Here is a 27,469-nt window from a genome sequence, read left to right as displayed (position 1 = left end):
GATTCAGAAAAACTCACATCATAAAAGTAAGCATAAATGATAATAAAGGAAGGTCAGTCTTGGTCTACCTCAGTCCTACCTAACCTCCAAGTATTCCCCCAAGAGCAGGCCACTCATCAGCGTATACAACAAGTGTCTCTTGGGTGCCCTCTTGCTGCCATCGTGGTTTTTCTGCAAGGTAGAAGATTCTATGAACTGGTAGAGGAAAAAGCAGACCAGGGCACAGAGAAGGAAGTTATTCCAGTGGCAGCCAATGAGGAAAATCCAATGATTTATAGGAAGTATAATCCAATAATATAATAAAATAAAACAGTGTGTTGCCTGAGATGGTTTTGATTCCAAAAATTATAAAACATATTTTTTAAAAAGAGAGAGAGCAAGAGGGGGGAGGAAGAAAGAGGAAGGGGGGAAGGAGAGGCCACATTGGAGCAAATTGGGCACAGATGGGGGATGCAATGTGACTTCAGTGATGCCCTGCCACAAATTCTGTTTCAATTATTCCTCTTCAAGAAGCTAGAATTTTATTTCCTTAAATTACAGAATTAAGAAAAAAAAAAAATTCTTGGAGTGGTTGTGGTTTAGAATAACTCCAGCAACACAGCAGCCAATCAGATGGCCACTGAAGTATTCAACGTCAGGGCATGCAAAGGCGGCCCTCTCTCCTCTCAGCCCAGAATGTCACAGGGATTAGCAGCTGTGATGTCACTGGGAAGCACCTATCTTAGGACAAGCCTGGGACCCAGGCAGGTAAGGAACACTCTGCTCAGTCAGAGTTGGTGAAATTGCAGGACTATGGTTTCTCCCAGCCATGCATTCAACACTAATCAATGCAAGCACTATGCCAGGGTCCCCAAACATCCCTTTCCCATTTCAAATCTATCTGTTGTCAACCATGAGGATTAATTCCTAATCCCACTAAAGTAGGATTTTGTCATAGCTTTCATTCCAAGGATAAAAAAAAAAAAAAAGGTCTTCCCACCAACAGTCCTTAACCTATAAACGTTAAGATTGTTAAAGGGGCCAGAACTGTGCGCTACGCCACGTTAAGCTACCACCTGCACTGCCAGCAGCTCATATGGGCTGCTAGTCCAAGTTATGACTACTCCACTTCCATCCAGCACCCTGCTAATGTGCCTGGGAAAGCAGTGGAGGGTGAACCAAATCCTTGAGCCCCTGCACCCACATGGGAGGTTGCGAGGAAGCTCTTGACTTCATATTGGCCAGGCTCTGGCTGTTGCAGTAATTTGGGTAGTGGATAAGCAAATGCAAGATCTCTCTGTCCCTCCTTTTCTCTCTGTAACTCTGCTTTAAAATAAAAATAAGTTGTAAGGAAAAAAAAAGTTTAGTTGGCTAAATGATATGACAAACTTATTTTCCCCTATGGCACAGGGGCAAATCTAATCTTACCACCTCTGCCTCCATAAGCAGATCTGACTCTGAGAAAACCTCAAACCAGGAAAGTTGCCACTCTCTTACCACCAGCTAAGCCTTTTCCTCCATTTTGCTTTCTATAGTGTCTGAGGCTTTCAAACAGCTCTGTATCCAAAGGAAAAGCAGACATGTAAAGTGTTGGGAGCAATATGATTTCTATCCCTGAACTATAGGTACCATGAAAGAAAGACAGTAACTCAAGGACAGCAATAACACAAAACATGACTGGTTCATCACAGCGCTGGGGCCTCAGTATAGCACACACCGTTTAAGCGAACGCTTCCCTGCTGCTCTCCAAATCACGCATGCTGGGCACCGCACCACAGCAAGGGCTCAAGCACAGCCGGAGAGGATCTGGACTGCCTTGTGGGCTACAAGATCATCTCTGCTTCAGGCTGGAATGTTCTTTCTCCAGAGTCCAGGAACTGACATACATAAACACCCACCCAGAAGGACATGTCCAAAAAGGAATGGAAAGAAAAATGATGGCCCAGATGTTCTGTAACATACAGTGACTGCCAAATCACCACGAACCTAAGCACCTGGGAGGGCCAGGCAGCGCCCTGACTTCCTGGTCTCAGACAGGGACCATGGCTGGGTGGTGACTCTGACGGCATGCAGACCGGCCTGGAGAAAAACCTTTGGAAGGGCACCGGCTGACGGGACAAGGGGCCTGAACATGCAGGGCTGATTTATCACTTCCTTACTCATAAAAATGTGATTCAAACGGCTGCTGATTAGTGAAGGATTTAAATCTTTACCCTCTCCCCAACCCCCTTGCCGCTCCACCCCCGGCACAGATGCTGCTGCTCAGCCACAACACCCCCTTCTTGCCACTGTCCGTGCAAGCACAGCACAGGGGCCCAGAGAGGATGACTCATGTGCTGGGAAATGGAAAAGTGCATCTTCCCACCAACCAGCCCTGCTGAGCGCTCCGCTCACCCCTCTCCCGATGGCAGCCCACACAGTGGGGTCTGGACGGCTGCCTCAGCTGCACACCGGGTCCTTGGCAGCACGTCCGCAGTGCTCTCTGTCCTAACTGAGTGTTATATCCTGTGGCCTGGCCTGTTTTTCCCTGAAACACCCTTGGAGCCTCTGACCACCTCAGTTCCTACTCCTCCTGGCCCCAGCTGGTTCACGGAGGTGAGAGTCAGGACAAGGTTAGGAAGGAGGAACAGGGTCAAACAATGTAGGCTTCTACATGTCCTTTCTGGCTAGAGGGTCCTCTTTACGGTCAACCAGTGAACCAGAGTCCTAGAAAAAGTACCTTGGTCCAAATGGGGGAACCACCATTTCCTTCTTTCCGTCTCACCTTCCTTTCACCCACATTTTCTTACCCTTTACTTAACAACAGCCACAAGAAAAGGGCTCACTGGTGGCTTATGAAAATGCCAAGGTATTCCTTTTCATGGAGCAAAAGCTGCTAAAAGCAGACGTGTTGCAGGCAGGAGCTGCAGGTCCTTTACACTCACACCTGTAGAGGCCCCCAAAGGTCAGTCACTGCTGGAACAACACCCTGGCAGAGGCTGCAGCTCTGTGCAGGCGCCTGACTCCTAAGGCCTGCCTTTCCCGGGAGGTAGCAAATCAAAGAAGGGGGCATCTCAAGAGGCCCCTGCCTTCAGAGTCCAGGGAGCTTCCGACTGGCTAGGGAGTGGGAACTCCCTCCCCTTTGGACTGCACAGCCTCCCCAGGAACGGCATTTTACAACTATTATTTTCTCCTTCTTGGAAACCAATGCTGTACACCCCACCCCCCACCCCATGATGCCACGTTGCCCGAGGCCATTTAAACAAATAGCCATCTCAGGAATAATTAGCCAAGTTCTAAAAAGCACCTAAGCCTCTGCGTCACACTTTCTGCGGGCAACTCTAAATGTTGAAGCAAGCAGCACAAGAGGAGGATTTCCTCTCAGATTTAGAAGGCACTGCAGATCCAGGAAGACTAGCAAAGGACCCTGCTGAATCCCAGAAACAGCCCCGACTCAAGGGAAGCTGTGGTATACTCACTAATCAGGGAAGAAGGCTCCCTGCCAATCAGCTGGGCAGAGCCCTCAAACAAATGACAAGGGAAATACATCAGAGAGGGGGGTGGGGGTGGCGGGGGGGGGAGAGAGAGAGAGAGAGAGAGAAGGTACGACAAGAGAACCTACCAAACTTGTCCAGAAACACCAGATCTGGTTTACAAGAGACTCCGTGGAGGAATTCCCACTGCCTGGCATTTCAGATGATAACCTTCTAGCCCTGGAACCAGACACTGTCGATGCTCTGAAACTATTTCTTGGCAGCATGAACTAAATTCTCCATGCAAGCAAGCACAAAAAACAATGCCATTCCCATAATACACATTTCCACCACGGCAAACCACTGACATTACCTAAGTTGGCAGGGCCAGGAGAGGGAAGGGTGGGGGTGGGAGGGTGAAGAGAAGAGAACAAACCCTGGTAACATCCTTTGACTCAGACCTGGTCATGAGAACATCCCCTCCCCACCCCGACCCTCCAAACAACTCCAAGGAGTGTTTCAGAACGCTCACTAGTACACCAGCCAAATGCTGGCCTGGGTGGTTTTTGTGCTTCCAGATTTGAGTCTCCAAAGCTCATCAATTCTATGTTCTTACTCCCTGGCAGGCTCCCACAAGGGATATCCCATAGGGAACTAGACTTTTCCATATTGAACAAACAGGGTACATGAGTCCAGAAACAGCTATTCCCAATCCCTGCCAAGCGTATGGTCTCTGCAATGAAACATTTCAGCAATGCCTCTCCCTCGGGACAGGCTCTGGATCTGCTGCCTCCAAGAGGCCTTGCTGCTGCCTTTAGCATGGCCAGATGTGCAACAGCATCTCTGAGCTTGCAAATTAAGCTTTATACCCATGATTCCCTCCTCCCATCCCACTCAAACATTACCATCAGAGATTGCAGAGAAGAAACTAAAGATCTGACAGACCATGAAAGAAAGGGGGGTGTGTGTGTGTGTGTGTGTGTGTGTGTGTGTGTGTGTGTGTAGGCAGACGCAGCAGAGGAAGGAGGCTGATGAATCTCTATCTGTACAAAGAAATTGGACGGTCCTTACCTTTCAACTGGGAGTTGTGTACAGCAAACATGTTGATGGTCATCAGCTGCAGCATGCGGACACTTCCAATAGGAGAGGGGCTGTGCTGCAGTAACACCTGGAACTCCTGAAGGACCTTCTGAGCCACTGCAGGGAATGTCTCCATTCTGCAGACACAGCAAGCCCAACAGTGAGGAACATTCCTGAGAGCACTTGGTGTACACGCACCCACATGTGTGCGCACGCATATACACACACACACACACACTCACTCACTCTGTTTTTCCTCTATCTCCCTCCCTCTCTTTTTAAAAACAGGCAACCAATGGCTAGGATATTAATTTGCAATTTTTACAAACTTCCCTGGTATCTTGTGATTTTTGAACAAATTTGAAAAAGAAGAATAAACTGCTCAGGACTGAGCGATGGAAACAACGCAATTCTTGGATCAATCACTGTGAGTTATTATGCTTTGGTATGCTATTTCCTAACCCCTGGCAATCACTGGACGCAAGCTGATATTAAAGATCCTCTCTCTGAAAACGAGCAGCTCTTCTAAATTGTGAACAAATTTCCTCACAGTCCCCAAACTGTCTGGTATGAAAACTGTATTCTATAAAAGAGTTACATGAAGCTAGAGAGTCTTTTCTTGGGATTTATTGAGAACCAGACACAGTGCTGCTGGTCTCAGGCGTGATCACACTACCTGATCCACAAGGATCCCATATTACCCCTTGAAGAGCCCTGGACCCAGGCCCCCAGTGTCTGCTTCCATTTCTCCTGCGTGGCTGTCCTCCCCTCCTTCTCACAAGCCTTTCTGTTCATCAGGGTCTGTACGTTTTCAATCTAGTGGAAATGTAACGCCCTGGCCAACTGCCACTCCCAATACAGGAAGAGCCTGTAACATGGGGAGGCAGAAATCCAGCCAGTGACCTAGGGCTCCGAAGGAGAGGTCATTCAAACCACCGCCTGCCAAATGTGGCCACTGGATCCCAAACAGTGGTGCATGCCTGGAGCTCCTTTGGCAACTAGAACAAACCACAGCTGAAGTCCTCAGAAATAAAAAAAGCAAATTCAAACTTGGTGCTAGAGAGAGAAACCAGGCACACCGGCCTTAGGGCCATGCCGAATGAACAATTCGTGGTCAACAAAGTATCTTTCATCCACTCTTACCCCCCTCCCAAAACAAACTGCTCAAGGTACACAGAAAGGAGTGGGGGATGGCTCTAGGCTGGAGTAGTAAATGGTTTCTGGAAAGCTGCTCAGAAGGGAATCCTCAAAAAAAAAAAAAAATGCAAGACCTGCAAGTCCTAGAGAAAGGTGTTTCTGGCTTGACCAGCACATTGGCCCTTTTCCCTGCTGAATTATACCCTCCCCAGATTAGAAAACTCCAGAGCTTTCTGGAATCTTGGCAATCTTCATGCCTCACCCTTGGATGGCAGCTCCTATGTCTGACCCTCTAATGCCCAGAAGTCATGCCACAGCTATGGGTCAATCACAGTTTACATTCCAAATCCCCTCTCTGCTGAGCTGTCCTCATTTTCATTGGTACAAAACATGCTGTGCGTTGGCTACCCCCGTCCTGTGCCATCTGAGGTGCCTCTCCACACCCCTGCCCCCAAAAAAGCAAAACTTTTTCTTTTCATCCTCTAAAAAGTTTCAGAGCCGTTAAAACTCCTGGTAGATTTGGAATGGCAGAGAGTGATATGTTTGGGGCTGGATTGGATCTACTTTTCCCCATGGGCTGTAACAAAGGTTTCATTTTAAATCCTGACACTGTGCAGCCCTCGCTCTGGTCGGAGATGGGGAGGGGGGCCAGCACTTCCCATTACGAGAACAGCGGAGTTCACGCTGCTGGAAAAGCAGCCACACTGGGCAAGTCTCAGAGCCATGTGTCTCCGTGTTGAAAGGCAGGAGAGCGCCAGCCCAGAACGACAGGGTAGAGTGTCATGTGGGCCAGACGGTCTGAGGAAGCTCTTCCCCCGGGTGGGAATTCAAACAGACCCATTAACACTGCCTGGGTCAGAAGGAAATCTCAAGCCAGTACCAGGTCAGATGTCCACATTCCCTTTGTTTTTAAAAAAAAAAAAACTTACTGTTTCACCTTGCAACTAATTCAACATGATAAAAAAAAAAAAAAGGTGGGGGCAATACGTAAGGATGTAAGTTACTAGTAGCTTCAAATGTTGAGATATGAAAGAAGGATCTAGGGCCCGGCCTAGCAGCTAAAGTCTTCGCTGTGAACGGGCCAGGATCCCATGTTCTAATCCCGGTTCTAATCCCAGCAGCTCCACTTCCCTTCCAGCTCCCTGCTTGTGGCCTGGGAAAGCATTTGAGGACGGCCCAAAGCCTTGGGACCCTGCACCTGCATTGGAGACCTGGAAGAGCTCCAGGATCCTGGCTTCAGATTAGCACAGCACTGGCCATTGCACTCACTTGGAGAGTGAATCATTGGACAGAAGATCTTTCTGTCTCTCTCTCCTCCTCTCTGTATATCTGACTTTGTAATGAAAATATAATAAATCTTAAAAAAAAAAAAAAGAAAGAAAGAAGGATCTACCCAGACAATCAGCATCATTAGGCGACAGGGAGGGAGGCACAAATTTAAAAACTCCTGCTGTGGACTAAAAGTCGCTGGGGCCAATTTGTGACCAAAACGCTATCTTGATTTTGACCTCATAATACCTGTTAGTGATTTATGTTTTTCTCCTTGAGGAAATCATCTTTGTTCAGCCCCATTTTACAGAAGGGGAAAAAAAGAGAGAGCGAGACCGTGATAGCACATTATTTGTGCTTAGAACAAAACCCTGTGTTTTTATAGGCACGTGTTCGTACCTCAGGATGCAAGTGCAGCAAACACGTCTGAAGAAACACATAACCCCAAGTCTAGTCCAAGGCACAGGGGTTGGGAGAACGGCCGAAAGAGATCTTAGCCTTCACTGGAATGTTTTGTTTTCATAAGGATTTGGGGGCATTACTGAAGTAACAATCAGAAAAATTTAGCCAGGAAGAAAGCACAGTAGCCAGCAGTAGTAGAGAAAGAAAAGGGAAAAAAAACCCAGAAAGCAGAGGCCACTCATCTGTCCCACCACCAGCTCGGGAGCGTCCTGGAAGGCCCGGCACGGGACAGGCTGGGCTCACGCACACTCCGAGCACTGCCGCTGTGCAGCCATGTCACTTTCTAATCATGTATGGCAAAGTTCAACATATGTTACACGAAACAATTTTGAAGCAATTTAATAGGATCCCTTTCTAAACATATTTATAGAAAGTGTGTGTGTGTGTGTGTGTGTGTGTGTGTGTGTTTGGTGCGCAGAGAAAAAGACTGAAAAAATACACACCGAATGGTAACGGCAGATAGTCACCTCTGAGCAGTAAGAGGACAAGTCCTTTCATTTTTTTCCTGTTTTTGTTGCATTTTAAAAATATTTTACAATGAGCGCTGTATGTATGGAAAGAAAAAAGATCTTCGCACAACGAGTGTTTTGAAACATTTGTTAATTTCAAAAATAAATCAAGACAACAATCATTACATTTTTTAAAAAGTCAAAAGTCCAAAATAAATACATCAATCTGCTTCAAGCAAATAGCAGGACAAGGCAAGCGAGCAAGATCAAAGTGTTAACTTTTACAGCAAAATGACTCTATGTGCTGCAAGTCAAGAGTCAGCAGACTGCCTCCTTCCCATCCCCTCTGAGTGGAACCCAGATGCGGTCGGATCTACCTCCCCCCGAAAGCGCCCGAAGCGTCCATCTGTCAGGAGCCACAGTGCAGGCTGACTAAGCCCTCTGGCCCTGTCCATACGACCTCAAGGAGAGATCCTCATTTTCAGGATGTAGCTGCCTTACGAAGGGGTCTCTACAGACACCTTGGATTGTCTGAAGAGCAGTTTCGAGAACCGTCTCTCAGACCCGAAAGTGACTCAGAGGGTGACTAACGGGGCAGCACCCGCTCCTCAGGCCGAGGAACACAGCCGAACTAGACAACACTCTCTATGGACAAGAACCAGGCTTCCCTGCATTGCTCAACTTCTTAACCCTTAAAACCTGAGCAAGATAGGAACAATCCAGGGACACAAAACCAAAACCAAACAGTGTGAACTAGACAACGCGATGGATATGAGAGCACAAGGGCATGGGGCTACACAACCTGAGGACTGGAATGAGATCTCACTTTCGACTGATAAGGAAACTGCTGCCCACAGAAGCTCTGTCTGACTTGTTGACTCCCTCGGTCCTGCAACTAGTAAGCGGTGACTAACAAACTCTTCCTGGCACCTGGGCCTGTCTCAAGCGCTGACCCTCTGGCCGTGTCTGACACACAGTAGGCGCTCAAGCATTTACCGATGCAACTGTGTACAGGAGGCACTGAGCAGCCGCAGGGCGGAAGGCAGGCCGGCGGGCGGGGCCGGGATGTGCCTTCAGCTGCTCCCCATTACAATCTCCTCAGTCTTAATTCGTTTTCAACGCCTCCCACATTTCACATCTTCTTAGTAATTAGGCAACAGTCCACGATGTCGTGTGTGGCTTGGGCTCCTCGCTCTCCTCGTTTTAGACACTGCCCCCTCCCCCCAGTAGACATGCTAATGCTGTTTGGGCCTTACTGAGTAAATCTTGGGTTCACACTTCCCTTTCCCCTCCAGGACAGTATTAAGAGGAACACTCAACAAGGGGGTGCCCAAAAATTAACACATATTTTTCCTTACTGACAGCTACTCACTGATTTTTGTAAAGGTGAAAGTGGCTTTGAAGACAGAATCTGCTGTACCCAGGAATGAAGAGATCCTGACAAATAATCTGAACCACGGCAAACCAAGTCAGACAAACGAAATCACAGGTTCCTTTGCAACCCTCCAGAGAGGAAAACTCCTTCAGTCCCTCTGTGAACTTGTCTTACACCTAACACAAAGTGCTCCAGCTACAACACAGCCTATTTTACTATCACCCTATAAAAATCTGGTTGTGGTTTCTTTGTTTAAAAACAGGGCATCCTACAGCTATCTCCAAATAAGTATGTTTACCTTAATTTTATTAAGATTAATTTGGGCCTCTACATGTTTCTCCAGCCTTTTCAGCCATTGATTGTTTTTTAAACTTTCCTTAAAATACCTGTGTTTATGAGAATTGAACAAGTGGTGGGTAATTAATGCATAACATAATATATGATAAGCATTCCTACACTGAGGATCAAGATTTACAAATTTTAAGCCCCAAAGGTCTTTGGCCGGGGAGTAAACACCTAGAACAATGGTTCTCACAAAGGGGTAATTTCGCCCACACCGGAGAACATCTGGCAAAATCAGAGGATATTTTCAATCACAGTCTGATAGGTGAGGTGTGACCCTGGCAGATAGTGGCCACCGGGAGGCTGGGGGACACACTTCATTCAAAGGACAGCCCAGCAACAAACGATCCATCTCCGAAGGTCGTCAGTCCTCAGTGTGGGAAGTAACTCCTGTCTCAGAAAAACTCAATGCACAAACACAGGAAAAGGAACACAGAAGAAATATGGAGTGCTCATAAAGCCAGTGAGGGAGAGGATGATGAAAAAATGAAAACTAAAAGAGATACAGTCATAAGGAGAGTACCATCAGCTTTTTATTTGGAATACAGCACAAGAATATTTCCTGCTCTGTGAATTGTGTTGCGAGATGAGACTAAAGTCACTTGATCCAGTTATTTTTTTAAGAGAAGACCGAATCCGGGACCATGGCATAGTACTCTGCCTGCACAGATTCTGCCTGTGGCACAGCATCTCATAACAGGCGTCGGTTCATGTACCAGCAGCTCCACTTCCCATCCCGCTCCCTGCTTGTGGCCTGGGGAAGCAGTCAAGGATGGCCCAAGGCCTTGGGACCCTGCACCTGTGTGGGAGACCCAGAAGAAGCCCCTGGCTTCTTGCTTCAGATTGGCTCAACTCCAGCAGTTGTGGCCACTTGCAGAATGAAGCAGCAGACGGAAAATTTCTCTCTTCTCCTCTCTGTAACTTTACCTTCCAAGTAAAAAATAATCTTTAAAAAAGAAAGAAAGAGAGAAAGAGAGAAAGAAAGAAAGAAAGAGAGAGAGAAAGAGAAAGAGAGAAAGAGAAAGAGAGGGAGGGAGGGAGGGAGGGAGGGAGGGAGGGAGGGAGAGAGAGAGAGAGAGAGAGAGAGAGAGAAAGAAAGAAAGAAAGAAAGAAAGAAAGAAAGAAAGAAAGAAAGAAAGAAAGAAAGAAAGAAAGAGAGAGTATTTATTTTGAAAGTCAGAGTTGTGAGGAGAGGAAGACAGAGAGTTCTTCCACTGCTGGTTCACTCCCCAGAAGTCTGCAAAGGTCAGGGCTGTCCAAGGCCAAAGCAAGGAACCAGGAACTTCTTTCAAGTCTTTGATGTGGGGAGCAGGGGCCCAAGCACTTAGGTCATCTTCCCTTGCCTCCCCAGATTTATCTGCAGGGAGCTGTATGTAATGTGGAGCTGCTGAGACTCAAAATAGCACCCATATGGGATGCCAGCACTACAGGTGACCAACTTAATCCACAAAACTGGCCTCCCAACTTGAGTCACTCTTTTTATCCTAATATTTATTTATTTGAAAGGCAGAGTCACAGAGAGAAAGAGACAGAAAGCAATCTTTCATATGCTGCCTTACTCTCAAAATGGCCATGACAGCCAGAGCTGAGCCAATCTGAAGCCAGAAGCGAGGAACTTATTCTGGGTTTCTGGCGTAGGTGTAGGAGTCCAAGGACTTAGGCCATCCTTCACTGCTTTCCCAGGGACACAGCAGAGAGACACACCAGAAGTGCAGCAGCAGGGACGTAAACCAGTACCCACACAGGACACAGGTGCATCAGGTGGCAGCTTTACCAGCCATGCCAAGGTGCTGGCCCCACCTGACTCACTCCTCGGTGCATATTTACATCATCCACAGTGTCTGGCTTGGGTCTACTGTAGCCCACTCAGTCCTCTCCACATCTTAAGATTTGTTCATTGACACCTGAAACATTAACTGATTTCACTGGCAGGACTGGAGTTTTACACCAATGGGTAGGGGGAAGCGCAGCACATGAAATGGAAGCACAGACACATCTAATTTATTCTTCCTACACACATTCATCTGGTGGCGTATCTCCAATTTTTCCAGCTCAATTCAAATAACCCCACCCCCCACTCCACAGCACTGTGACACAGATTAACCAGCTTGGGAGGTCAGCATCCCATAATGGAATGCCTGACGTTGAGTCTTGCCCCCACTTCTTCTCCAGCTCCTTGCTAATGGCGCCTGGGAAGGCAGCAGCCGATGATCCAAATGTCTCGACCTCTGTACCACATGGGAGCTCTGGATGGAGTTTTTGGCATTAGCTTGTTACAGCCACTGGGTGAGTTAACCAGCCAAAGAGAGCTCTCTCTACCTGTCCCCATCTCTCTGTCACTCTGTATTTTTAAACAAACGAAAGCAGCAAAAGTCCTCAGGGAAAAGCATTTGGCGGAGCAGTTAAGATACCCCATCCTGCAGAACACCTACGTTTCAGCCCTAGTTCCACTCCTGACTCCAGCTTCCTGTTAACATGCACAGCCTGAAGGCAGCAGCTATGGCTCAAGCAGCTGCAGATCCACCACCCACATGGGAAACCTGGATCAGGTTCCTGGCTCCTAGCTTTAGCATGAACCTCATGTGGCTGATGTGGGCACTTTCGATCTGTCTCTCAAATAAATAAGGAAAAGGAAAAAAAAAAAAAAAAAAAAAAACCCTGCCCCCACAATGGCCATCACCATCACTCTTGCTCAGGAAACAAATGAAATGAAATAAAAAATACTTTCTAGTTCATCACCCATGGAACAGTGTTTCTTCAAGCAGGCCAAGGCCTTTCAGTTTCTCAGCAAAGTATACAAGTCAAGTGGAAAATGACACAGCTCCTGTTAGCACCGAAGAAGCCTCCCAGAGCATTAATGGACAAGGTTTCAGTTAGGAAAGGCCAGGAAGGGAAGCGGTGACAACAAGCAGGGTGAGTCAGGGAGAAAACCAACTACTCCATAAGGTGGCTCACAACAAACCACTCGCCCGGAAGCAATAATGATCTTCAGGGGGACCTGTGTGGGGCACCACTGCCAACCCTCCTGTACCCAGGCAGGCATCCAGTGCACATTTACCGTACTGTGCAAGCAGTAGGTCAGGAGCTAGCAGCACTAATTCTACGCAGTGAGTCAAAACTGGTGCACGACAAATTCTCAAGACTTCATCTCTTCCCAGAGATTTAAGGGATAAAGAAACAGGGCTTTGCCCACACTACCTTCCCTGAGGTTTATGTGTGATTTCATGTTACATGATGAAACTACACAACAGTCTTGCTATTTTCTGAGATCAGCGATGTGGTACAGGAAACTGAGCTCGGAGGAAGGGGTCTGGGTCAGAAGGAAATGGAGCAAAAAAGATGAGGTGACATGAGTGGACAGCGTTCTCCCCAAGGAGGACCCCTGCAGTGCACCCAGGGATTTCACAGGACTGCCTGGAGGAGCTCACTGGGACTGAGCTGGAAGGCAAGGGAAACAGAGAGACTGGGGGTGGGGACTGGGAAAAGACTGGATATAAGGGGGGTTTTAGTAAGAGGCGGAGAAAGAAGAGGCAGGGAGGTGGCAGGCAATCCTGCCCAAAATTCATGAACCCAGGAGGCGAGAGAGGGAAGGTGGAGGCCTCTAAGAATTCACACCCTGTGCCCTCAGTTACAAACACAGTCTAGTTGCTAACAATATTAAATTCCAAAATGACTTGTAATGTAGGAAAATAAAATAAACATCCTGCACACTTACCCAATCCGGGTAAACAGCTTCCCATGGGCATGGAGAAAACTGAGGATGAACCTTTTGTTCAGCTGCATGGGAAAAAGGGAGAGGAGAAAACAATTAAACTTTCCCCAGTTTCCTGTTACTGAACAGAGTCCCCAGTGACACAATAACCTGGCCAGGGTCTAAGGGGTGGGCACTAGGGATGGGAACCAAATGGACATGCCCAAATGCTCACAGAGACCCAGGGCACATGCCCAACAGCTGCTGCTCAGCTCAGCCAAGACCACAGCAGGCTCGGTGAGCAAACAGCACCCTCTGCTGGCAGCATGGCTGAGCCGGACATCAAGATGACTGTGGCTCTGGGAGTCACTCTGGCTCTGTAATGATGGAAAGGAACTCAGACAGGACAAGGATAACAGTGACTTCAGAGAAGTCCCTAATCTTATTCGTGAGCTCTTTTCCGACCTGCCCAGGAAAGCAGTGTTCTTCTTTGATAACAAAGGGTAATGTAAGGTGACTCCACTAACCAGCTTTTAAAGCTGGAGTTCCAGGGCAGGCGTTTGGGCACCAGTTACCATGACCATGTCCTGCATCAGAGTATCTAGTTTCAGTGCTGTAGCTCCTTACCACACAGACAGACCCTAAGAGGCAGCAGTGATGGCTCAAGCAGATGGGATCCAATAATCCACAAGGGAGACCTGGATGAATTCCTGGCTCCCAGCACAAGTCCACCAGTGCCTACATAACTGCGGCCATTAGGGGGATAAAGAAGCAAATGAGGGCACACTCCCTCTATGTGTCTCCACTTTCCCCTCAAATTTATTTAAATAAACCAACCCAGATATAAAATAAAAGCCTCATTCAAGCTCCAGATGTAGAGCTGAAAATTCCCATCTACAAGAGATCAGACATGAAACAGGCACAGAGGGGAAGTAGCACACTGGTGCTAGCCAAACACTCCAGACGGGCCCGAACTGGAAACGGGAATCTGGATATATATGTAAAATCCTCTGGCTTTAAAATTCTGACTACTAACGAAAAAAAGCCTAGATATTAAGCTTATTCCAAAGATACACTTGCCATTCGATCTGGCCCATGAGCCACCAACCTACAATCTTAAGTGCAGATCCTAAAGATGAAACCTCTTTGTCACCTAGAAACAACACATGCAGGACCCTGTGGTCAGTGAGGAAGAGTAAAGAGTACCATTTTTTAAATCTGAAAGGCACACAGATGGAGCTCAGTGAGCACATTCCTCAAAAGCCTGTGACGGTTGGGGCTGCTGAGCTGGAACCTCAATCCAGGTCTCCCACATGTATGACAGAGACCCAAGATGGCTGCAACAGCCAGGACTGAGCAAGGCTTCATCCAGGTCTGCCATGTGGGTGATAGGAGCTCAAATACTTCAACCACCAGCTTTTCCCTGACCATGAACAGGGAGCTGGATAGATGTGGAGCAGTGAGAATATAAGCCAGTGCCCACATGGGATGCAGGTCTAAGTTCCTGGGTCCCTGCACCCACCAGCGAGACCCCAAGGAAGCGCCTGGCCTTGTCTCAGTCCCATCCACTGTGATCATTTGGATAGTGATAAGCAGATGAAAGATCTTGCTGTCTCTCTCACTTGCCTTTCAAAAAAAAAGTCTTGGGCCCGGCATGATAGCATAGTGGTTAAAGTCCTCGCCTTGCATACCCGGAATCTATATGGGCACTGGTTCTAATCCTGGCTGCTCCAATTCCCATCTAGCTCCCTGCCTGTGGCCTGGGAAAGCAGTCAAGGACGGCCCAAAGCTTTGGGATCCTGCACTGGTGTGGGAGACCCAGATGAAGCTCCTGGCTCCTGACTGGCTCAACTCCAGCATTGTAGCCACTTAGGGAGTGAATCAATGGATGGAAGATCTTCCTCTTTGTCTCTCCTCATCTCTGTATATCTGACTTTCCAATAAAAATAAATAAATCTTTTAAAAAATTTTCAAGTCAATCTCATAAGGATGGTTGTGTCAAAAGACAGTCTGTCACCTAGGACACTTTGCTGGAGACAAAATATCTCTAGTTCACCCTATGGCAAAACTATGGTGGTTCCATCTATATAAGAAATAGAGAAGTATGGGGCCCAGCATATTGGCTCAGTGGCTAAGCCCTCGCCTTGCATTCACCAAGGTCCCATATAGGTGCTAGTTCATGTCCTGCCTGCTCCACTTCCCATCCAGCTCCCTGCCTGTGGCCTGGGAAAGCAGTACAGGACAGCCCAAAGCCTTGGGAGCCTGTACCCACATGGGAGACCCAGAAGATGATCTTGGCTCGTGGCTTCTGATCAGCTCAGCTCCAGCAGTTGTAGCCACTCGGGCAGTAAACCAATGGACAGAAGAATTTTCTGTCTCTCCTTTACTCTCTAAATCTAATCTGTTTTTCCAATAAAAATGGATAAATCTTCAAAAAGAAAAGAAGTGTGAAAAAAGGGGTACACATCCCTACCTCACCAGTGACCTCACCATCAAACTGCACATGGAATTCGGTCTTTGACTAGCAGGACTTTCTCAGAAACTCAAGCTCAAACACAGAGTGAGGATATTTTGTTAAAAATAATTTGTCTTTAAGGGTCAGGTCTGCTTGGTTCCTATAAACAATAGCAAAGATGAGGAAGAGTTGCCAGACACATCGCTAGTAGCTACACAGCAGATAGAATGCAATCTCCAGAGCTTCAAGTAAAGGAAGAGGTGAGAAGCAAGGGCCTTCCTACCAAACGTACTGGAGTCTGCCACTCGGCTGCTGTGAGATCTCAGGCAGGTGGTGGAACCTCCCAAAACTCCACTGCTGCTTTCTACGCTATGGAAATATGCTATTAGACTATTCAAAAGATTAAATAAGGCCTGTTAAGTGTCTGTCCTATTGTAAAACAATTGTTAGCCTGACATTCTCAAACAATAAAGCAACAGATCATATGCTAATTGGAGAATTTTCAAGGATATTCAGTTCTCTGTACTATTGTTACTACTTTGCTACAGATATGAAATTATCCCAAATAAAGGTAAAAATATACAAATATACACCCTCTGTTTCTCTATCCTTTTTGTTTTTGCTTTTTTGTTGTTGTTGTTATTTGAGAAGAGACAAGTGAGCTCCCAACTGCTGGCTCATCACCCAAAGCCCACAACCAACAGGCCAAAAGCAAGGGCCCAGAACTCAGTCTTGGTCTCCCACGTTTGGCATTAACCCTGTTAGTCGAGTTAGAATTGCTGTCTCCCAGGCCTGCATTCACAGGATGCTGTGGTCAGGAGCCAGAGCCAACCAGGTCTTCTCATACGGGATAAGGGCATCCTAACTGTTAGGCTAAATACCTACTCTTCTTCCCGTTTTATCTCACTTATCTCTTCTCATAGCTATTGGTAATAAGGTAGTTAACATATTTACAAGCACAGGAAATCTTCTTTGAGTTGGTTACATTATTCCTATTTAAATCTTAAAGGTATAGAATAAAATGATAATAACCACCTCATTAATTCAAGCTCAATACCACCCCTAAGATCCAAGGCAAGTCAGAATTGTAACTAATTTTAAACCAGTATATTGCACAGTTAAAGCCTGAACCTAGGAGCAAGGGCTTGACTTAGCAGGTAGGATGTCTGCATTGCAAACTGGACAGCCTCGGTTCTCACACCAGCTCCTGCAAACGCTCATTCCTGGGAGGAGAAAGCGATGACTCAAGCATCTGGATCCCAGCCATTGATGAGAGACCTTGGACTGAGCTCACAGATCCTGGTTGTGGGCTGGCCAAGTCCCAACCAGTGCAGTCACTGCATTTAGGGAGTGAACCAGTTGATGGGAGTTCTGTCTCTTTCAGTTAAAAAATAAAAACAATGCAAAGCAAAAAAACAAAATTAAATTTAAAAAAAGAGAGAAACTTGAATCTACTTCTGATTTCCTTCCCTTCGTTTGTATCTACCATAGAAAGAGAAGGGAGTAGCCAGTTCATTCAAGGAAGAGCTGTGTGAGGAAGTAAGAGCATCTAAACAGCAGCTCTTCTTAATGACTGAGTGGGAAACTTGTACTGTGTGCACACACGCCCTGTGGGATAAAACGAGAGCCCAAACAGGCTTGGGAACATTACGGTTCTATTTACATTTCCTAAAGGGCAGCATATAAAACTCAATGAACTGAAAAGTAGATTTCAACACATTGCTTTTCAACTAACTGGGAGTGACAGGAGCCTTAGGAACTTTACCAACTACATACTCTTCTTGATCTTGGTTAATGAGAACCACAGCTTCATTTTTAGCCTGAAAGTGTCTAACACCCTATCATACCTTCTCTAAATCACACCGATACTACTTCAATAGAAAATGGAGTTTAAAATATAGATGAATCCAGAAGGTAAGGTACAATACATGCAGGGAACACATTTGTTACACCCTGAGCAAAACCAGCCTAAAAACATTCGCAAATGACAACCTCAAGTCAGTAAGCACTGAGACACCACCTGCAGAACCCCTGCCACCAAGCCCAGAGAGTCAGGGAAGTCAAGCTCAGCTTCCAGCCTCCGACACACATCTCCAGGAAGCAGCTTCCGTTGCTGACACTGTTGCATTACACAATACTGACAGTTTCGCTCAGGTGGAGAAAGAAATGCAACTCCTCAGACTGAGACACTATCTGCTTCCAGGTCTCCCCTGCACATTTATACTCAGGGTTCAACAGAAGCTAAAAGTGCTTCCTGGGTATAGGCCCCAGGGACAGCATTACAATCATTAAAGGCCTCCTGGCTTAAAACCAAAACCAATTAATTCACTATGGATTCCTGAGCTTAAGCCAAAGAGACACAGATGGCAGTGGCGGGATAGGAGGCCTCTGGTCACGCCCACAAAGGGCTGCCCTGGCATTAACTACGACTGCTGACGAGAACCGCGCTGTTGAACTGATATAAGAGAACCCAGAGTGTGTGGGGAAGGGGAAATACCAGGGCCTATGGAACTGAATCATAAAATGATAATAACTTTAAAAATGAAAAAAAAAAAAGAGCTTCTAACAAACATTACCTAATCCCAGCTAGAAGCTTCATAAGAAATAACACAAATTTATGGGGCCCGGCGCAGTGGCGCAACTGGTTAAAGGTCCTCGCCTTGCACGCCCGGGATCCCATATGGGCGCCAGTTCTTATCCCGGCGGCCCCGCTTCCCATCCAGCTCCCTGCCTGTGGCCCGGGAAAGCAGTCAAGGACGGCCCAAAGCTTTGGGAACCTGCACCCGCGTGGGAGACCCGGAAGAGGCTCCTGGCTTCGGATCGGCATAGCATCGGCCGTTGCGCTCACTTGGGGAGTGAATCATAGGACGGAAGATCTTCCTCTCTGTCTCTCCTCTCTGTATATCCGCCTTTCCAATGAAAAAATAATTTAAAAAAAAAAAAAAAAAGAAATAACACAAATTTAAAGCATTTCAAGGAGAGCATGTTTTTACAGAAGCCCTGGCAATCAGAACTCAGAATTAGTCCTAGGTACATGAACCTCAAGGTAAAGATGGAGAACCAATTTCAGTTTTTAGTAACTGGTCCTGCTTCTGAATAGCTGTGTGGAAGACTTAATTTCTGAAAAGTGCATCATTTCAAGGATAGTAAGATTTTACTTAGCATTAATAGGAATTCCAAGACAATTTAAAAGCGTTTTGGGGAAGTATAACATTGTTTTATCTATCTGGGGTTTTTACAGATGCAAGTATTTTTTAAAACTTGATTGCATTTTAAAAAGGGGTTCTTTTCTCTTAGACATGAGACAACACAGGTGGAAACTTAATTTCAACTTGTAGGAAATTTAGCTTTTTAGGAAAATGTCCAGGACTCCCAGAACACGTGACCAGTACCATCTATCAGTCTCTGTAAAACAGCAAGACCACAGGGTAGAGGATGCAGGTGTGCTGGTCAAGCCGCCCGCGTGACACCCTCACCCTGGCGGTCCTATGCCAGGCACAGAAAAAAAAAGAACAACCAGTAAGACTGACCCCAGGGTTTACAGTGTAAGAACAAAGATAAACATTTCATCCTCAAACTGCCAACTTTATTTATACTCCAAAACTTAAGCCAAGGTCCGTCAACCTCAAACTGTGCCAGGAGGCGCCATGCAGTGTCGATACATCCAGAAAAGGAACGTCTCTGGGAGAGGTGAGATGTAAAATGGTAAGGAGGGTCCTGTCCCATAGCCTAGTGGCTAGAATCCCACCTGGATCCATTATGGGTGCCAGTTCATATCCCGGCTGTTCCACTTCCCATCCAGCTCCCTGCTTGTCGCCTGGGAAAGCAGTGAACGACAGCCCAAAGCCTTGGGACCCTGCACCCACGTGGGAGACCTGGAGGAAGTTCCTGGCTCCTGGCTCTGGATCAGCTCAGCTTCAGCCGTTGTGGTCACCTGGGGAATGAACCAACGGATGGAAGATCCTCCTCTCTGTATCTCTTTCTCTCTGTATATCTGCCTTTCCAATTAAAAAAATTTAAAAATATATATTCGTTTAAAGGATGGTAAGGAAAGTGAGGAACTTACAAGGTGGAGACCAAGCAGTGATGCAATAATTATCTAACAGAGCCTATAAATACTCATGAGTAGTTTCAGCATTCCTCCTTCCAGGACATAAAGAAGTGGTAGTTAGGCCAACTAACAGGACGCAAAACGTCTCGCGGGAAGACAGCGCCTATCAAAACCAATCCTCGAATCTCGTGCTCGGAGCGGTGAGCCGCACCAGAGCTGCCACAGAGCAAGGATGGTGACTTCTCCTCACCTTTACCCTGAACCACAGCTCAGTCAGCTGTGGTTACGCACACGCTCCAGGCAATGATGCTCCGCTCAGACGGCTGGATCGGAGCCAGGTGAACTTACGTGTAACACGTGCCATCTAAAACTGCCAGGTGGAAGCAACGCACTCCTCCCAACAGTGCTGCTCAGCCTCGCAATACAAGCTTGTGCTGCCTCAACAAGTCTTACACATTATTAAGGCAACTCACCTGCTATTGTTTTACTGTCTCTCCCAGTGAAAGCATAAATGCTTGAAGGGAAACTAGGTTTAATGTCAAATCAACAATCAGCTACCGAAAACGTAGTCGGCAAGCACAGGGACAGCCGAACTCCAGAGTTCCTGGCTGTCTGTCAGGAGGAAAAGCAGCACCAGGCACGAAGACAAGCAGTCACACGTATGTATTGACTGTTTGTGTGTTCCTCGGAGGAGGAATAGCACAGACTGGGATGAAGGCCACTGACCCCCATGCAGAAGACCTGGACGCAAAAAAAATTTTTTAAGATATATTTTTTTTTGGAAAATCAGATATACAGAGAGGGGGAGAGACAGAGAGGAAGATCTTTCATCCAATGATTCACTCCCCAAGTGGCTGCAACAGCCGGTGCTGTGCAGAACCAAAGCCAGGAGCTTCTTCTGGGTCTCCCACATGGGTGCATTGGGCCGTCCTTGACTGCTTTTCCAGGCCACAGGCAGGGAGCTGGATGGGAAGTGGAGCTGCCAGGATTAGAATTGGTGTCCATATGGGATACCGGTGCATGCAAGGTGAGGACTTTAGCCACTAGGCCACCGCAATGGGCCCTGGACTCAAATTTTTACTGAGATTTATTTGCTATGTAAGTACTGAGAAGTCATATCAACTCCTCACAGCTGTAATTACAAAATGAGAAGGCTGAGCGACTTGAGTATATGTGCATCTGAACAGCTTGTATAAAAATGGAAAGAAATGCCTGGCACACGCAATTATCCTTAGTGGTTAAGCCACAGTCTATACTGGCGTGCTTGGGTTCTACTCCTACCTCCTGCTAATGCAAACCCTGGGAGGCAGCAGAGATAGCAACTGGATTCTTGCCACCCACATGAGAAATGTGGCTTAAGTTCCTGGCTCCAAACTGGGCTCAGCTCTGGCCATCAGGAGCATTTGGGGAGTGACTCAGCAGAAGAGAACAAAAACAAAACCAAACCTTAAAAACATAAATTTTAATGTATGGATTCCCCAGTCCTACAGAATCAGAATTCTTCTGATCAGCCCTTCAAAGCCCCCAGGTGATTCTGCAAGTCAGCCAGATCTGGGAAGCACTGAGCTGGATCAATGGTTGGCAAAACACAGCCCGCACACAAACTCTAGCTTGCCACCTGTTTTTGCGTGGCCCATGAGTTAAAAAAAGATTTCACATTTTTTTTAAAGGTTGAAAAAAAATCAAAAGATGATTATTTCATGACATGAAAACAATGGAAATTTGAATTCAGTGTCCATGAAAAAACTTTGAAAACACAGCCACATTCACCGCATGTTATCTGCGGATGCTCTGCTCCTGTAAAGGCAAGACTGAGCCTCCCAGCAGACAGCCTGAAATGCTTCCTGACTGGCCCTAGCCAGCAGAAAAGGCCGCTGATACCCGGGCTGACTGCTTACAGCACTGCCGTACCAGGGAGTGTCCTGCTCAGCTCCTGAGGGCGACCACACACAAGCACTACAAGCAGCAAGGGTTCTCCATGGACTAAGACAGGTGAGGCAATGAAGAGCTGGCTTTAAAAGAACCCTGGAGCCCAGTGCGGTAGCCTGGTGGCTAAAGTCCTCACCTTGCGTGCGCCAGGATCCCATATGGACACCAATTCTAATCCCGGCAGCTCCAATTCCCATCCAGCTCCCTGCCTGTGGCCTGGGAAAGCAGTTGAGAACGGTCCAAAGCCTTGGGACCCTACACCCGCGTGGGAGACCCAGAAGAGGCTTTTGGCTCCTGGCTCCAGATTGGTACAGCTCCGGCCATTTTAGCCACTCAGAGAGTGAACCAGCAGATGAAAGTTCTCTCTGTATCTCCTTCTCTCTGCATTTCTTTTTCAAAATAATAATAATAACAATAATAAATCATTAAAAATAACACATATAATTTTAATTAATTAAAGAATGAAAGAACCCCTGGTCCTAAAATATCCTGATCCCCTCCCCCCTCTCACCAGGAGAATCACCAACAGCGTCCCTCCCAGGGCAAACAGCCCACAGGCACATGATTCTAACGGAATAGAACCTTTCTCTCCAGCTTTTGTGCAAACATCATCCTATTCTACGACAGCACAAATGATACCAAATAACAGATTGCTGCTTCAAAGCTTTTGAACTCAAACACTCCAAAGGCGTCAGAGAAACAGCAATGGGGCTCTCCACGTTTCCGCCATAGACACCACTATGGGGCTGAGTGACAGGGTGGAAAGCAAACACACCCATGCCGGCAAAGATTTCACTTGAGCCAGAGGGCTCCTAGACATTTCCCAAAGCAGGCTGAAATCAAAGGAAAGTGCCATATTAAGATTTATGAATCCCTTGTGCTGGGAGCTGACAATCTGTGGTAACTAACTCACAAAGTGCCACCAGCTTAACATCTCAAGGTATACAAAAAAAGAGAGAAAGTTCAGCCAAAGGGCAACACTGTTGCTCTGACTGGGTTACTTTCTGAATGACTCTCCCCTGTGACTCATCTCTCTCAGTGCCTGGGAACCCTCATACCTATCGATCCCCAAAAATAGGGGAGCTGGGACACCCTGCGTGTATGCCACACAAAGAAAAGAGGAAATGGTTGAAGCCCCTTTTTCATGAGCAGGTGGGCAACCAGAAACCAGTTCTCCAAGGGCATGTCCATCTTACAAATGAAAGGGTCAACACAGTGTATCAATGAGGGGCTCAACTGTCCCTCTGCCTTACATATATATATAGATAATACAAATATATATGCATACATATAAAGATACACAGTATATGTATGTGTATATATGTATGTGTGTATATGTACGTATATAGATACACAGGGTCCTTTTCATATTATTGGCCCAGCCAGTTACTCCCTCAATTACAGCATATTAAGTACCTTACACTTACAGAACATTGTACAAACTGTTAATAAGGTGGAAATAATACTTGTTGTTTTAGGTAAAACAAAGAGTGCCATGATGGGAAAAGAACAAGATGCAATGGGAAGGCCTCGCAGGTACATCAGAGAAGGAAATCCTCTCAGAGAACAGGACTTGAAATCTGACAGCTGAGGAAATCAATCTGTTGGTTTGGGAGAGGGTAAAGAGTCTTGTCTTGATGTGCCACAGCAAAAGGAACAGAATGTGGGGCAGTCCCAAGTACAACACGGTATACTGGCATGGCTAGATGATTTACTTTGTCTGCGGGAGACAGGCTGAAGCAGCAGGCAGAATCAAATCGCAGAAATTCTTTAGTTACAGAGTTGGACGTTGGGCCTGGTACAGTGGCCTAACGGCTAAAGTCTTTGCCTTGAACGTGCTAGGATCCCATATGGGCACCAGTTCTAATCCCAGCAGCTTCACTTCCCATCCTGCTCTCTGCTTGTGGCCTGGGAACGCAGTCAAGGACGGCCCAAAGCCTTGGGACCCTGCACCCAAGTGGGAGACCTGGAGGAAGTTCCTGGCTACTGGCTTCAGATTGGCACAACTCTGGCCTTTGAAGTCACTTATGGAGTGAATCATCGGACGGAGTGAATCATCAGACGAAGATTCACTCCTCCTCTCCTCCTCTCTGTATATCTGACTTTTCAATAAATCGTAGATAAAAGAGATTTCATCTTCCCCTCCGTCTCCTCCTCTCTCTATATCTCACTGTCTAACTTAAAAAATGGGACCGACACATTACCCTAGCAGTTAAAGTCCTCACCTTGCATGTGCCAGGTTCCCACATGGACAGCAGTTCTAATCCCAGCGGCCCCGCTTCCCTTCCATCTCCCTGCTTGTGGTCTGGGAAAGCAGTGGAGGACGGCCCAAAGCTTTGGGACCCTGCACCTACATGGGAGACCGGGGGAGCTCCTGGTTCCTGGCTTTGGATCAGCTCAGCTCCAGCAGACCCTTGGGGAGTGACTCAGCGGATGGAAGATCTTCCTCTCTGTATATCTAACTTTCCAATTAAAAAAAAAAAAAAAGAGTTGGATATCAGGCCTGGCATAATGGCTAAATCCTCACCTTGCAAGCACCAGGATGCTATATGGGGGTTGGTTCATGTCCCAGCAGCCCCACTTCCCATCCAGCTCCCTGCTTGTGGCCTGGGAAAGCTGCAGAGGGCGACCTGATGCCTTGAGACACTGCAACCATGAGGGAGACCCAGAGGAATCCCCTGGCTCCTGGCTTCAGATTAGCTCAGCTCTTGCCGTTGTGGTCATTTGGGGAGTGAACCAGCAGATGGAAGATCTTTCTCTCTGTCTTTCTCTCTCGAAATCTTATCCACCTTCCAATAAAAACAAATAAATCTTTTTTAAAATATATATATATAAAAAAGAGTTGTATATCATTTAAAACCATTGGGATGCTAAGAGCAATCCAGCATTTTTAAAGGTCCTTCTCGAAGAGGTTATTGTGACACTGCAAGTTAAGCCACTGCCTATAACCAGCATTTCATTTGAGAGGCAGTTCACATTCCAGCTGCTCTACTTCTGATCCAGCACCCTGTAAAGTGCCTGGGAAGGCAGCAGAAGATGGCTCAAGTGCGTGAGCTCCCCATCACCCAAGTAGGAAACCAGATGAAGTTCCTGACTTGCAGCTCGGCTCGGGTCTGCCCCAACCATCATGGCCATTTAAGGAGTGAACCAGAAGATGGAAAAATCTCTTGCTCTCTCTGCATCTATGCCTTTCAAATCATCCCATCCGTTTGGGTTGGTAGTGGAGCTGAGTTGGGACACATGTACAGAAGACAAGAAATCAGGTAAGAGATTCTTGCTGCCAAGGCAAATGGAGACAAAGGCAGGACAGACGGACAAACCTTCTACACTTACAGGCCATCACAGGGAGCAAGCCTTTGGCATAATGGCGTAAGGCCCCCAACTGCAATGCCAGTGTACCTGGTCAAGTCCTCACTGACCCAGTTCCAAGCTGGCTTGCTGTTAATACACCTGGGAAGGCAGCAGAAAAGGTCTCAAATCTTTGGGCCTCTGCCATTCACATGGGAAATCCAGAAGTACCTAGCTCTTGGCTTTGGCTCAGTCCAGCCCCAGCCATTGAGGCTATTGAGAAATGGAAGATCTTTCTAGCTTTTCCCTCCAACTCTGCCTTTAAAAAAAAAATGTTTTGGACATATTCTAACCACTTAACATCAACTCAATGAACCTTGCAACAATCTTATAAATTAAGCACAGATCAGGAAATCAAGCAACTGAGAAGTTAACTGACTTGCCCAAAGTCATCAGGCAGTCTGGATTGCTGAGATGCAACCCTTAGGTTTTCATCTTTTTAAAAAAAGGCAACCTTTCCAGAAAAAAGAAAAAGAGAGAGAAAGAAGGGAGTGTTTACATGAAGAACAAAAACTAAAGCACACCCAAATAAAAACCCAATGATGCTTCCAGCTTTCATTCACCAGGAGACCACCAGGCCAAACAGGCTGAGGAGTCTTGGCAGGTTCAGGAGGTTCACACTTCGTCCAGATAACACCATACTAGTCAGTGGAAGCACTTAGCAACTGTGCAGGAGGACAATGCCAGAGGAGTTAAAGATACAGTCAGTAAAAGCTTATTTTCCATGGCAATAAAACCACTGCAATAAAATAATTTAAAAATCCTAACATTTTTCTAGATAAACCCACAATTTTCCTGATCAATGAGCGAAGGGCTCTTCAAGTGGCAGGGCACACATGTGACCTCCACATACTAACATCAGGGATTGTGCACAGTCCAGGAAAGTATCTGAAAACAACCTCTGCCTACCCACCTCAGAGAGTGCAGGAAAACCTCTGACCTGCTCAGTGAAGGGAGGAGCAAGAACTCATCTAAGAACCCAAAGGAGAACCAAGTGTCAGTGGAAGGCAGACGTGGTCACAGACACTTCACCCACTGCTCTCCTGTGGGTACCAAAAGGCAAACAATCGGCACGCAGGGAGCCCGGGCAACCTTGCGCGGGATCCAGATTTTAGCAAGGCACCAAATAAGGGAAGGATTTTGGCGCATCAACTCCTAAGAAAAGTGTTTCAAGTTAAAAATGGTTATTCAGGCTTGGATGTGAACGTCTGTATCTGCTCTTTATCAACAGAGGCAACTCTACCTCACTGGCAGCTGGCAAAAGAAAAAGAAAAAAAAAAAAAACAACTGTTAGAACAAAAATGGATTACACAGAGACAACAACAAGGCCTGGTACAGCCGAGCATTTACCTCGCTGCAGGCATGGCAACGCACAAGTCCCAAGATTCCACCTCTGAAAGGAACGAAGCATGTCCAGGGATAGGCAGGCCGTGATGTCACCTCTCCCACTAACAGTCAAATCACTGGAGTTTCAGACTGAAAACAATAGCACTGTTGGTGAGAGACTGTTTCATCCGGGCTGGAGGCAAAGCCCACTTCCAGTTGACTGGTTTTTTTTTGTGGGGGTGGGGGGGGGGGTCAGTTACATCTTTTCTGCTCTACTTTCCAGACCCAAACCATCTAATTCAAAAAAAGAAAGAAACAAAACAAAACAAAAAAACACAGCACAGATCAGCGCTGCGGCATAAAGTCGCCACCTGTGGCATCAGCCTCCCATAACGGTGACGGTTTCAGCTGCTCCACTTCTGATCCATCTCCTTGCTGATTCACCAAGGAAAGCAGAAAAGACAGCCCAAGTGTCTGGGATCCCTAAGCCCATGTGGGAAACCAGGAAGAAGTTCCCAGATCCTGGCTTGGACCTGACACAGGATCGGACATTAAGCAGGGAGTAAGCAGCAGGTAGAAGAACTCTCTGTGACTCTACCTTTCACTTAAATACATTTTAAAAATCATACTTATTTTTATTGAGAAATCAGATATACAGAGAGGAGAGACAGAAAGATCTTCCATCCAATGATTCACTCTCCAAGCAGCCACATCGGCCAAAGCTGAGCTGATCTGAAGCCAGGAGCCAGGAGCTTCTTTTGAGTCTCCCACATGGGTTCAGGGTCCTAAGGCTTTGGGCTTTCTCAGCCATAAGCAAGGAGCTGGATGGGAATCAGGGCTGCTGGGATACAAACTGGCACCCATATGCGATCCTGGCGCTTGCAAAGAGAGGACTTTAGCTGCTAGGCTACCACACTGGGCCCATAAAAAATCTTTAAGAAAACAAAGCAAGGGCCCAGTGCCATAGCCTAGTGACTAAAGTCCTCACACTGTATGCGCCAGGATCCCATATGGGTGCCGGTTCTAATCCCAGCTAGTCTACTTCCCTTCTAGCTCCCTGCATGTGGCCTGGGAAAACAGTAGAGGATAGCCCAAAACTTTGGGACCCCACATCCTTGTGGAAG

General features: G+C 46.8%; 1 protein-coding gene across 2 annotated transcripts in view; it reads right to left on the bottom strand.

Moving 5' to 3' along the window:
• Positions 1–27,469, bottom strand: part of SMG6 (SMG6 nonsense mediated mRNA decay factor) — a 227,106-nt gene that overhangs the window by 162,893 nt on the left and 36,744 nt on the right. For both annotated transcript variants that reach the window (XM_041001461.1, XM_041001462.1), the window contains 2 exons: positions 13,261–13,322; positions 4,503–4,648 (listed from right to left, as the gene is read on the bottom strand). In XM_041001461.1, the coding sequence (XP_040857395.1) occupies positions 4,503–4,648; positions 13,261–13,322 (208 nt within the window). The remainder of the gene's footprint in view (positions 1–4,502; positions 4,649–13,260; positions 13,323–27,469) is intronic.

The sequence above is a fragment of the Ochotona curzoniae genome, unplaced genomic scaffold (genome assembly GCF_017591425.1).
Source record: "Ochotona curzoniae isolate NIBS_2020 unplaced genomic scaffold, NIBS_Ocur_1.0 scaffold_2453, whole genome shotgun sequence".
Lineage (NCBI taxonomy): Eukaryota > Metazoa > Chordata > Mammalia > Lagomorpha > Ochotonidae > Ochotona > Ochotona curzoniae.
This window is presented reverse-complemented; position numbering and strand designations above follow the sequence as displayed.